The 11,091-nt window shown below is 50.4% G+C and overlaps 1 protein-coding gene across 4 annotated transcripts in view; it reads left to right on the top strand.

Annotated features, from left to right (window-relative positions):
- LSAMP (limbic system associated membrane protein) overlaps positions 1–10,497 on the top strand; it is a 990,143-nt gene extending 979,646 nt beyond the window's left edge. For all 4 annotated transcript variants that reach the window (XM_005420554.2, XM_031056651.1, XM_005420552.2 and 1 more), the window contains one exon: positions 3,139–10,497. In XM_005420554.2, the coding sequence (XP_005420611.1) occupies positions 3,139–3,236 (98 nt within the window). In that variant the 3' untranslated portion in view covers positions 3,237–10,497. The remainder of the gene's footprint in view (positions 1–3,138) is intronic.
- Positions 10,498–11,091: the final 594 nt, after the last annotated feature.

The raw sequence follows: 11,091 nt of genomic DNA, 5'->3' as shown, positions 1-11,091 counted from the left end.
GGCCTGTGCGCTGGGGGCTGCAGGGATGGGGGGTTGTGGGCGGTCTGTGCGCTCTGTGTGGGGGCTGTGTGTGCGTGTGCACGCCTGGGGGGCTGTGCCCACGCGTGCCTGTCCGCATGTGCACGTCCCGCCGTGCCGCGGGGTGGGCGCGCTGGGGAGGGCCGTGTGCGGGTGGGGGTGTGCGCTCGGGTGTGCGGGTTCTGCAGCACACCGTGGCCACCGTGGGGCTGGCACTGTGTCCCCAGGGTGGCACTCACCCGTGGCCGTGTGGGTGGGCAGGGGCACCCCCAGCCCGCAGCAGCAGCTGCTCCTGCACACACATGGAGAAGTCATCATGCAAACATGGGCTGGCACAGCCTGAGGTGTGCCTGGGAAGAGAGGGTGACAGTGATAGAATGAATTGAAAACAGATGCTATTTCCTGCAGAAAATCTCGCTCAAAGACAAGCATTTTACTTTCTTCCAGCACTTTCACTCTTTTTCTTATTACACTTGAGTGGCTGTTGTCCTCCAAAACATTATTTTGTGATAGAATTATGACCTTCCCACATTTTTACAGTACTTGTGACAGTAAATATAGCACCCATGGTGTGTACTCTAGCTAGTTGTGCTGTAAAACCCAGGGATTCCATGTAGCTCCCAGGGTTATGTGCAGAGGCCACACTGGATCCCAATGCTCCCAGTCAGCCTAACACAGTGCCCAGCACCTGCTGGTGAGAACAGCTGCTGGTGTAGCCTGTGGTGTGGCACAGGAGATGATCAGTTCTGCACATGGAGAGGTTTCTGCAGCCATCTGACTGGGACACAGGAAGCCACGAGAACATGTATCATTTCTCATCTTTGGAGATGGGAGTTTTGGCTTGTCAGATGCCCTCAAACTTAGACACACAAGCTCAAGCAGAACAGAAGCTGGTGTGACCCTCTCCCAAGTCCTGCATCCCACCATGTCTTTGTGTGTCCTCTCTTACACCTGGACATTGCAGGGGCTCATCTCTTCACCACACCGTTACCACACCATGCCATGCCTTTGCCCCCACCTCAAAGCAAGCTCACAAACTGATCCATGCCTTTAGATGCATTAAGGCAGCAGCACCCAGCCAAGGCCAAATGTCCCCTTGCCTCTGTTGTGCTGGGTGTGCAGTGCTTGCCACCATTGGTGCACATGCCCTTGCTGTGGTTGCAAGGACAACCTAGGAAAGTGACAAGGAGGAGGAATGGTTGTCATGAGTATGTTATGTACATGTCCATGTATGTGTTAAGACAAATGGTATTTAAGCCAGATAGTAAAAATGTGGTGGCTAAAATTTTTTTCAGGGCAACGCACCCTGCCTGGTGTGCTCTGGTTTATTTGCTGTGCCAGAGAAATCATGTTTTGTGCCAAAAAGGGATGCAAAAGGTCCCAAACAGCCTCCACACCATTATTTTACTGAGATACTTTTTTCACATAGGTGAGGTAGGGGTAGTAGCTGAACTACTGAAACTTGTTCCTGAGTTTAGGGGAGGAAATAAAACCAGTGTTGTAGGATTTGTGTGACAAGCCACAAAAGTTGCACGTGGACTAGTTGAAAAAAAGAAGCCATAGATGGAACATAAATTTTCCACACAAATCAGCACATAGTTACTTAATAATGAAAGAATAGAACTGGGGCACAAACAGCTACTCTAGTCAGCTACCTTAGGAAGAAATCAGACAAATGGAAGTGCAATGGAATTTGAGGGATTCTGGAGACATCCCTCTTGGATTTGCTGTCTTTTAGTTACCAGCTTGAGTTTAATAGTGACTGTGCTGCTGGGCAAGCCTGTGGCACCTGTGCTCCACTCAGGAGAGCAGGGCTTTTCACCTCTGCAGGTTGTGAGGGAGCATTTGTGCTTCAGTCTCACGGAGCTCTCCTGAACCAGGCCTTTTTAAAAATTATTTCTTGCTCCCCTCTGCCATCAGAAAACAGCTTTTCTTGGTAGTAAGCATGACTCCTTTTTTCCACAGCAGGATCAGTTCTAGCATAAAACCTCATCTCCATCTCCACACTCCAGCATCTTACAGGCACATGCACGTATAAATGCACACATACATGTGTGTGCACGCATACATACATGAGCATTTGTGTGCACATACACAGGGTGAGCCTGCATTTACAGACCCACAGCCACGTGCACCTCCCTGACCAGCTATAAAGAAAAGACTGCTGAGACTTGGGATTGAAGGGTGAATTTAAAACAGCATCACTGCCGTTAAAGCCATCCAGAAAAGGGAACCCATAAATGAGAGGATGAATGAGAAGATGTCAGGAGTGTTAGCATTTAACACTCCCGGAGCAAGGCTGCATTATTTGTTGCTGCAGCAGCGTGCTCCTCCCTGCCCCCTCTGACGGAGCCTGCGGATGCGCAGCACACACGTGCAACTTCACTTCCCACCCTCATGAAAAATCAACCTCCCTGGCATACCCTGCACCCTCACCCCATAGGTGTCGTGCCACAGGGCTGTGAGTGCCACAGCCAAGCCTTCCTCCACCCTGATTCAGAAACAATTCATTATGGTGCAGCCCTGGGAGGGAGAGAGGGGAGGTGTCTGCTGGTTGGGCCCATGTTTTATTGATCAGACCACGGTGATGAATCAGCTCCTGTGAAGCTGGTGTCTGCCTGCAGACAGGTACTGGCCACTGTGCACAATTACAAGGAGTCCTGGCATCTCAGGGCCACTACTGGGAAGGCAGCGGAGTGGGCAGGTGTGGGGGTGGTGACCAAGGGCTACATCTACAAAGGAGTGAACAATATCCATGCACTGGAAGGCCAGCAGCTCCCAGCTGGAGGCACAGCAAGGGCTGGGATGTGGTCAGCAGCCAGGTTGAGCCTTCCTGCTTGCTTCAGGCCCTGTTCCTCCAGCGTGGGTGTTGTTTAGGGAGAGCCACATGCCACTGGAGTGTTGGCTGGGGGAAGGAGGATGCACATGAGCTGGCAGGCAGCAGCCTGTAGATGGGCTGGAGGGAAGCTCACTAAGGTGGGAAGGAGGCTGTGCCCTGCAGCCCAAACCGAGCACTGCAGGAGCAGCCTGGGACTGAAGCATTGTGTTCCTATGTCACACCCATCTCACTCAGCCTCGTGTAACCTTGTCTTCTTTTCTCTCCCTTCTCGCACCCTGCAGGACCCGGCACAGGGAGAGTAGACAACGGCTCCATGAGTTTGGCCATCCCACTGTGGCTTCTGGCAGCATCCCTGCTCTGCCTACTCAGCAAATGTTAATACAAATCAGAATTAAAATAATAATATTAATAATAATTAAAAAAACAACACGACAACAACAACAACACACAAAACAAAACGCGTTATACAGGAGACAGAGCGAAGAGAGGGGAGAGAGAAAAAAGAGGGGGGGAGAGAGAGAGACGACTGTTTCTTTCACAACTTTTGTGTGTTCAGGAGTGAAGAGGGGGGAGAGGAAAAATTACAGCAAAGAAGACTCAGCAACATTTAATCCAAAACCTGAAAAGCCGGCTGTCAAGTCATCGACTGCCTAGGAGGCAACACGAGGCGAGGGAGAGAATGGGGCACCAGCAAGGATCGTGTCGCCAGAGGATGCTGCAATGTAAACAATCCAACAAAACCTGCAAAGCCAATCAAAAAGAAGATCCCTTTTCTTTTCTCTCCTCCTTCCTCTTTTCCATACTCCCTCACTTTCCTTCCTTCCTCCTCTTTCTTTCTTTTGCAGAAAGAGGTCTTTGCTTCGGTGTCTATAGCCATTTAACTTTTTGGATGCCCTGGGTCATTTTTGTGAGCTAATGCTCAGCCAGTTCATACTTTTAAAAACAGATTAAAAAAAAAAAAAAAAGAGAAAAGAAAAAAAAAATAACAGCCACAAACCAGAGCAAGTCACCTGAAGCTCTCTGCACACTGGTGTCCTGTGAAGAACCCCTTCCTCTCTTCACCCTGCGCTCATGTGCACCCAGCCCTTGCTAAACACCTTATTTCCTGTCCCTTCCTTCATGCAACATCACCCCCACAGGCCTAATCTAAAGCTGTGTCAACTCTACTGAAAGCCTACTTCTTTTTTTTCTTTTAAAATCCTCTTCCTTCCCCCCCCTCAGTTCAACCAGGTGTCTTTCTCCTGTGTATGCCTGTGTGCGTGCATGCATGCATGTGTGGCTCTTGCTCCGTCTTCCCTCTTTCTCTCTTTCTCTTGCTCTCTCTAAGCATGCAAAACAAACAGCCCATGTGTACATATGCTCATCCTGTTGTAGATAATGTCCTGCCTTGTAAGTGTGAGACAAGATGCAGAGAGATCACTTAGGCAGAGAAGAGGGGTGAGGAGAGAGGGGCAGCTGCAAAACAGGTTCACATTGTGTCCCCTCTCCTGTGTCCTCACTGGCTTTTTGTCTTCTGGCCACCTTGCTTGCAAGAGTCAGTCTGCACCGCTGTCTAGGCTTTTTCTCCTCTCCTACTTCCAACCTGTTTGGCTCTCAGCCTCCAAGTACCAGCGTAGCAGCTCTTGCAATGCATGAGTGCTTGCACACACACATGGGGGTGTGCACTCATGTGCAATTGTCCAAGCAAGCAGAAGAAACCAGGACTGGCCTACAACACTATGGACTGAAGAGTGCAGTCACCATTCCTCCTGGGGATGGGAGGCTGGGCCGGTGGGATGTGAGTGATGAGACCTTGAACGTCACCAAGCAGCCATTCCTTTTAGATACAGTGTGCATAGGAACAATACCTCAACACGAAAACCACAATCTGGTCATTCCTAACCATTTTGGTAGACATGCAAAAATAGAGCCAATACCCTTTTTTGTTGCTTTGTTGTTTTTGTTCTTACTGTCCTCCCCAGTATAAAAGGAAATGTAGGCTGTGTAAGGGGGAGTGTGTGTGCGTGTGTGTGTGCTGTATACCACTGCTATTACAAAACACACTGCAAATTCCACATTTGAAAGAAATTGGATCAGAAAATGTCCAGGACCTGTGAACATAAGAAATAAAACAAATGTCAGGTTCAAAATCCCGGGCTTACAAAGAAGGAGCTTAAAATGATGCAGCAGAGAAGTGGGCAGTACCATTTCCCCTGCTCTTCTCTTATCTCAAGCGTGCTGGCCTTGCTGGAGAGTGCCCCACACTTCCCATGTGGCAGAATCACATACAGAGGTGCCAACAAGAGAGGCTTTAGTGGTTCCCAAGTGAGGAAGCGAGAAAAAGCTGTGAGAAACCCGGCTGAGAAAATGGTGGGCGGTGGCTGGAATTTGCCACACTAGCACAATGTCTGCTGCAAGAGCCAGAGTGAGCAGGGGCTGCAGTGCCTGTGCGTGGGTGGGGGCAGTGGGGAGAAGATTCCTGTATCCCCTTGCCCATCACGAGCCATAGTATCCACCAGCAGCAAAGATGATAAAACACAGGGTTTATCAGGTAGGCCTTTTTTAGAGCGAGGGATGTGCAGGGGAGAGCTTGATTTAGCCCAGTGAAGTCGAGTGACCATCCCACTACAGCAGAGTGTTTTACAGGTGCTCAGCCACTCGGCTTTCAAGCAGCAGCCAGTTTGCTCCTCTGTCTTTGCCCAGGGCAGCAGGGCAGTGGCAGCACACGCTCAGCAGCTGTGCTCATATGCAGGCAAGGGGGAAACAGCTTGGCCTTGCAGTGTGAGAAGGGGATGCCCGCCAGGTGCCCCCTGACAGGAGGGAAAGTGGGAATTGCTGCCTGCGAGCCCGTCGCCACCTTTGCGTGGGCGGCCGCTGAGGCTCTGCCTAGCACTGTCGGCACTGCTGAGCTCAGCTGTTCGGAGCCGCAGCAGGCTTGCAATTAAGCAGGCAGTCAAGGGCTCCTCCCAGGCAGCCAGAAGTGCAAGGAGATTTGTTAAAGAGACACATGAGAGGCTGAAGTTTGGGCATTGCAGGAGCTGCTGTGGGATTGGATGGTGGTAATTTATGCTCCTCCAGACCACAAAGCCATACCTGCAAAAGGGTGCAGGTTGCAAGTGGGCAACTGGTGCTTGAAATCCACCCAAGGCATCCAGGGATGGCTCCCTTCCTCCAAAATTGTCAGTCATTGATGGGACTTGGGCATTTCTTTCGGAGACTGGCGTGTGTCAGCCCACGAAAAAAGATGCCCTGCATCTTTCAGAGCATTCAGACATCCCAGACCTCGTGCCTAACCTTCAGGAGGGCCGTCTAATTCAGAGTCTTAGTAGCAAGTCCAGATTTTCTACTGCAGCCGGCCTCCTCTTTCCCCTGGTACAGCCGTGAGCTGATCCTGGTGCCAGAAGCCAGGTCTGGGAGCTGCACCCTTTCCTGCACACTGGCACGAGGGAAAACACACAGTGCTCTTTCTCGGGGCTGTACCTATGCCTGGACTTATTGCCACAGGATTTATTTGTTGGAAAAGGTGGGCAGCCTGCAATGTCTTGCTGTGACAGGCTGCTCCTAAGGCTGAGTCAAGCCCACTTTAGGTTCTTTGATGTTGACCCAGTTGCTATGGTAGCACCTGTCCTATGTGCTCTCTGCATGTGTTTTTGTCACCATGGGGTCACTCCTAGGCACTGGGACCACACACACCAGACCCCTACGGTGTGGCAGTGGTCATTGAGTCCCAGCTCCTCATTACCTCACATCTGTTTTGGTTCAAAGGAGTTTTGAGGGGATGTTTTTTCAGATGTCAAGGTGTATGGTTAAAAGGGAGATATCTCACCAAAAGCAGGGAATCAATTTTTTTAAGTCATCTGCCCATTAGTGGGGGAAATGGCCCCAGCCCCAGTGCTGGGATCTGGTCTTTCCCGCAGGCCCTGGGCAGGTCTTTGCCTCTGTTGTATGGCTGTGAAACAGGGTGAAAGCCAGTTAATTGCAGACCTCTCTGAGGAAAGCCACCAACACCAAGGATGCCTGTTGTCTGCAGAAGTGCTGGGAACCCTACCCCTGGCCATGTCTGTTCCTAGGGAAATTATGGGTAGGTTTGAGCTTGATTTTCTCCAAGAATCTAATCTTGTGAGCTGCAGTGTACCTCACAGGGTGCCGTAAAAATCCCCCTGTTTCTCCTGAACTCAAGCTCTCCTGAACTTTGAGGAACTGCTCAAAGCATCTGTTGAGAGGTGAGCCCAGGTGAAGATAGGAAGCACAGACAAGGTCTAATGCTTTTTTCCCATTCTTTCTCCCCTCCATCCTCTGATGGAGATGTTGCAATGGCTTTTCTCGTGTCTCAGGCCCTTCTCTCTGAAACTCTTTCTCCTAATCATCTCTTTTCCCTGTTTGCATTGCTATCTTTCCCATCATCTCCCAAAAAGCAGTTCTTGCTTGCTGCTGCCTCTCAGCTGGTTGGGGACCAGGGAAGGTGGGTGTTTGGAATGGGACACCAGTTCCTTGAGCTTGTCAGTGTATTTGTGTTTGATTGATGGAGATTTAACATTTAGTGTTATAAAAAGATATGAACAAAATGGAAAAAAAATTGTATTTCTTCTACTGGTTTGTAAATATTACAAGAGTTACATGACATGTCTGGTAACGTCAAAGCAGAGGAACAAAAACTTAGATTTCATATATGGCCCCATAATTGCTAGCAGATTTCTAACCTTTTTCGGATGACCGAGAGGAGGGGTGAAGGCAAGTCTTTCTGAAAGGACCTGGGCAGGGGAAATGCAGCCACCCCGAGCCACATGAACTCCATGCATGATTGTAGCATGTTGCTTGGAGCGTGTGCCTGGTCTGATGGAAAACGAAGCAAACGCCTGTCTCTGAACGGCTGGGAAGGGCGCCGTGGGATGCTCCAGCCGGCCGACACCTGTATCCTGGCAGTCGTGTTCATTTCTGTTTGTTTGCAGCCCCACACTCGTGGCTCAGTGATGCACCCTCTCCTCCTCCCCGCCCCGTACCCGCTTTCTTCACCGGTGAAGTTGTGTCGCCCCATGCTAACCCCGAGTGCATGTGAACGTGCCATTCATGGAGATCTCATTGGTGACATGCATTGTGTCAAGAGTTAGTCTTTGTCTGCACATCTTTCTCACACCACTGACTGTTCACCACTTGGGTAGATCGGTCATGCACTGCTGCTTGACCCACTTTTGGTCAAAGAACATCCAAGCCCCACCAGCTCTTCTTAGTTCCAGGTGCATCCAGACCATGCCCCCAGGCCACCTGTCTGAGAAACCCCATTCTGAAAGTCCAAGCACACAGCATGGACAGAGCCACCATCAAAAGCCATGTGGTCTCCAGGCTGAGTACAAGCTACACATCTGGAAGGAATCTGGGGGAGCAGCAGAAAGTCCTGATGAAACAAGAGGATCTGGGAAGTCAGAGGAGTTATGCTAGAATCCTTCACAGACCCACCAGCAGATGATATTTCAGCTCAATTTTTGTGTAGTGTTTCATCTCTTTGCCCTTCCCTGGTGAGGGAATCTGTGGGCACAGGAAAACACCTCTTCTCCTCCTCCCAACCCCTCACACCTCTGCTCCCTCTCCTCCAAGCAGACTGACCTGCAGCCCAAATCATCATGGTGCTTGATGTGATGTAGCAACTGACATGGGGGATGGCTGACCAAGACAGTATGACAGAGGAGGTGCCAGGGGGTGAGCAGTTCTCTCTCTTCTCTCTCTCTTTCTCTCTCTCTCCTGATGGTGCACAATCTTACTGCTTCTCTGACTCAAGGACACAAAACTTCTTGAGCTAGGGATGCCGGGAGCAAACTGTCTTATGGGAAGAGCAAAACTTGAGGCAGGGAAGTGATGGAGAAGCTGGATGGTAATTTCCAAGCTGTGATGCCGGTGGAAAAGGGTAGGGATGAGTGCTGTCCATCATCCATGCACAGAACTCTCAGGTTCACCAGCGAGGAGACCACAGCCTCTCAACGCTAATCTTAGAGTGGCTTCATTTCCAGTGGGATGCCCCGAAGATGATTTTTTTTAATTGCATGACTGCTGACTAAGAGCTGTGTCACACCACTAAAACCTCTTTCACTTTTCCTTCCTGTAACTTGCTAGAACAGCGATTGGGCAGCTCCCACAGCCCCCAGAATTTTGCCTAATTGTTGGCTTCCATTAGGGCAACATATGGTGCTTGCTTGTTGGTTCACTCGCTGTAACGGGGAGCAGAACTCATCCTGGTGAGAGTACATCCGTATGGTCCTCTGAACCTCTGTGGGTCAGGGTGATAGAGTGAGGCAAGGACATCTCCAAGGCAGGCCTTGGGCAAGAGGAGCAGCTCTCCTAATTAGCCCAGGCAGGTGGGTAGCAAAGAGTCCTTCACTTGCTGCAGGCTTGGGTTAGCTGGTGCCACAGGAGCTCAGATGGCCCTGCAAGCCTTGTAGGAGTGGAGAAGGAGGGGGCAGTGATGGGGGACATGACTGCAGCACAGGTGGTGGGGGCTGCATGAGCAGCAGGGCTCCTTGGGCAGCGCAGCTGGGGAAGGGGCAGAGGTTGCATCCCAGGTGGGCCCTTCTTTCCCTGCCTGTCCTCATGGTGCATCAGGAGCTCCCTCCTGGCCTCCCGGGGCATGCTCACCATGCAGCAAAATGGGTCTCAGTGAGTAAAGCAGTGTGGCACCACGTGTGGTGGCTCCAGCTGTGTCCTGAGGAAAGGCGTGTGGGTGTTTCTGTCCGTAACAGAGGGGTCATGGGTGGAGACGAGGAGTAAGGCCTTCCTAGGAGCCAGCCAGTGGGGAGAGCACATCCCAGGCGGGGCTGTCCTTCTCCAGAATTGTGACATTTGCTCCCCATTCGGGCACACACCGGCTCACACGCACACGCCCGCCAGCTCCACGGCGCACATGCTACGGGAGTGCTCCTGGACACTCTGCTTCCTCACACGCTCCACCACGCACAGCCAGGCAGGGCTCAGCCTGCTGCTGCTGGCCGTGGCTCTGCCTGTGGCACTCAGGTACGCTGTGACCTCCTGAGGAGCCAGGAGAAGGCCTGGGCACGCCTGTGCCTGTGCCCGTGCCTGCGCCTGCGGGAGCACACGTGTGTGCCAGGAAAGGCAGGAGGGGGCACAGAGCAGGAACTTGCCTCCATGGTGCCACCTCCCAAAATCATTCAACCTTCCCAGCTGGAGCCAAGATTCATCCTCTAGACCTTGAGAATGAAGTCCAGTCCCTTCTTCTTGCTACACAGTGGGGTGGTTAGAACTCTCCTCATTAACAGTGTTATATACATATAAATATATATATATATCTATATCTTTATATATATTTTTCCCCAGCACTGTAGACATGAGCTGAAATTCTCTTTAAGGAAACGAGAAAATGGCCATTTTATTTTTTGCCATTGTTTTGGTTTTGAAACTAGCTCTGTGAAAGAAAATTTTAAAAGCGCAAGTGTGTGTGTAAAAGAACCAATCAAAAAAATTAAACAACCCAACAAACAAATGAACAAAACCCAGTGATGGAATAAAAAAAAAAAAGAAGCTTTTTATTTTTTCTTTTCTCAATGTATTTAACTTCTGTTATCTCGTTTCTGTTTCTTTACATGTATGAATGCTCTGCTCTTCTGTGATCTTAAAAAAAAATACAAAAAAATACAAAAATTAAATAAACGTGAAAAGGAGGTAATGTTTCTTCATTTCCCCTCCCTTCCTTGCATACTCTGGCTTGTCTCCTCTCTGATCATGTCTAGTGATGACTTTCCAGCCCACAGGGGCCAGTGGCTTGGGACTGAGGGTGTTGTATCACCCCGAGCAGTCTGACCCCTTCAGTGCAGTGCCTGGCGATGAAGAGAGCAAGCTGGCTGGAAATAGATGTGACACGGGGCTGCCAGGAGGAGATGCCATGGACAAAACTGCAGTGCACACCCCTGAAGTCAGCACTTGCCTTCAGCTTCTTGTTTGGTTTGGGGTTTTTTAATTAGTTAAATTGCATGATTTTATGTGTGTGCACAGATAGAGGTTGGGGTTGAGGCTGCAGTCCCAGGAGGGGAAGAACAAGGAAGCTGATGGAAACAAGGAATGAGCTGAGGCTGAGCTGCTTAGGCGAGGAGGACAGGAACACCAAAAGACAGAGCATAATGGTGGAAATGATGGAGAGAGAGAGAAGAGGGGTGGTGGAGAAGGAGGCAGGAAATGCTGGCCAGAAAACAACAGGATGCAGCACAGGAGAGGCTGGGTTTTATGACAAGGAGGGAGTGGGGAAGCTGGGGAAT

Source organism: Geospiza fortis, unplaced genomic scaffold (genome assembly GCF_000277835.1).
Source record: "Geospiza fortis unplaced genomic scaffold, GeoFor_1.0 scaffold1, whole genome shotgun sequence".
NCBI lineage: Eukaryota > Metazoa > Chordata > Aves > Passeriformes > Thraupidae > Geospiza > Geospiza fortis.
This window is presented reverse-complemented; position numbering and strand designations above follow the sequence as displayed.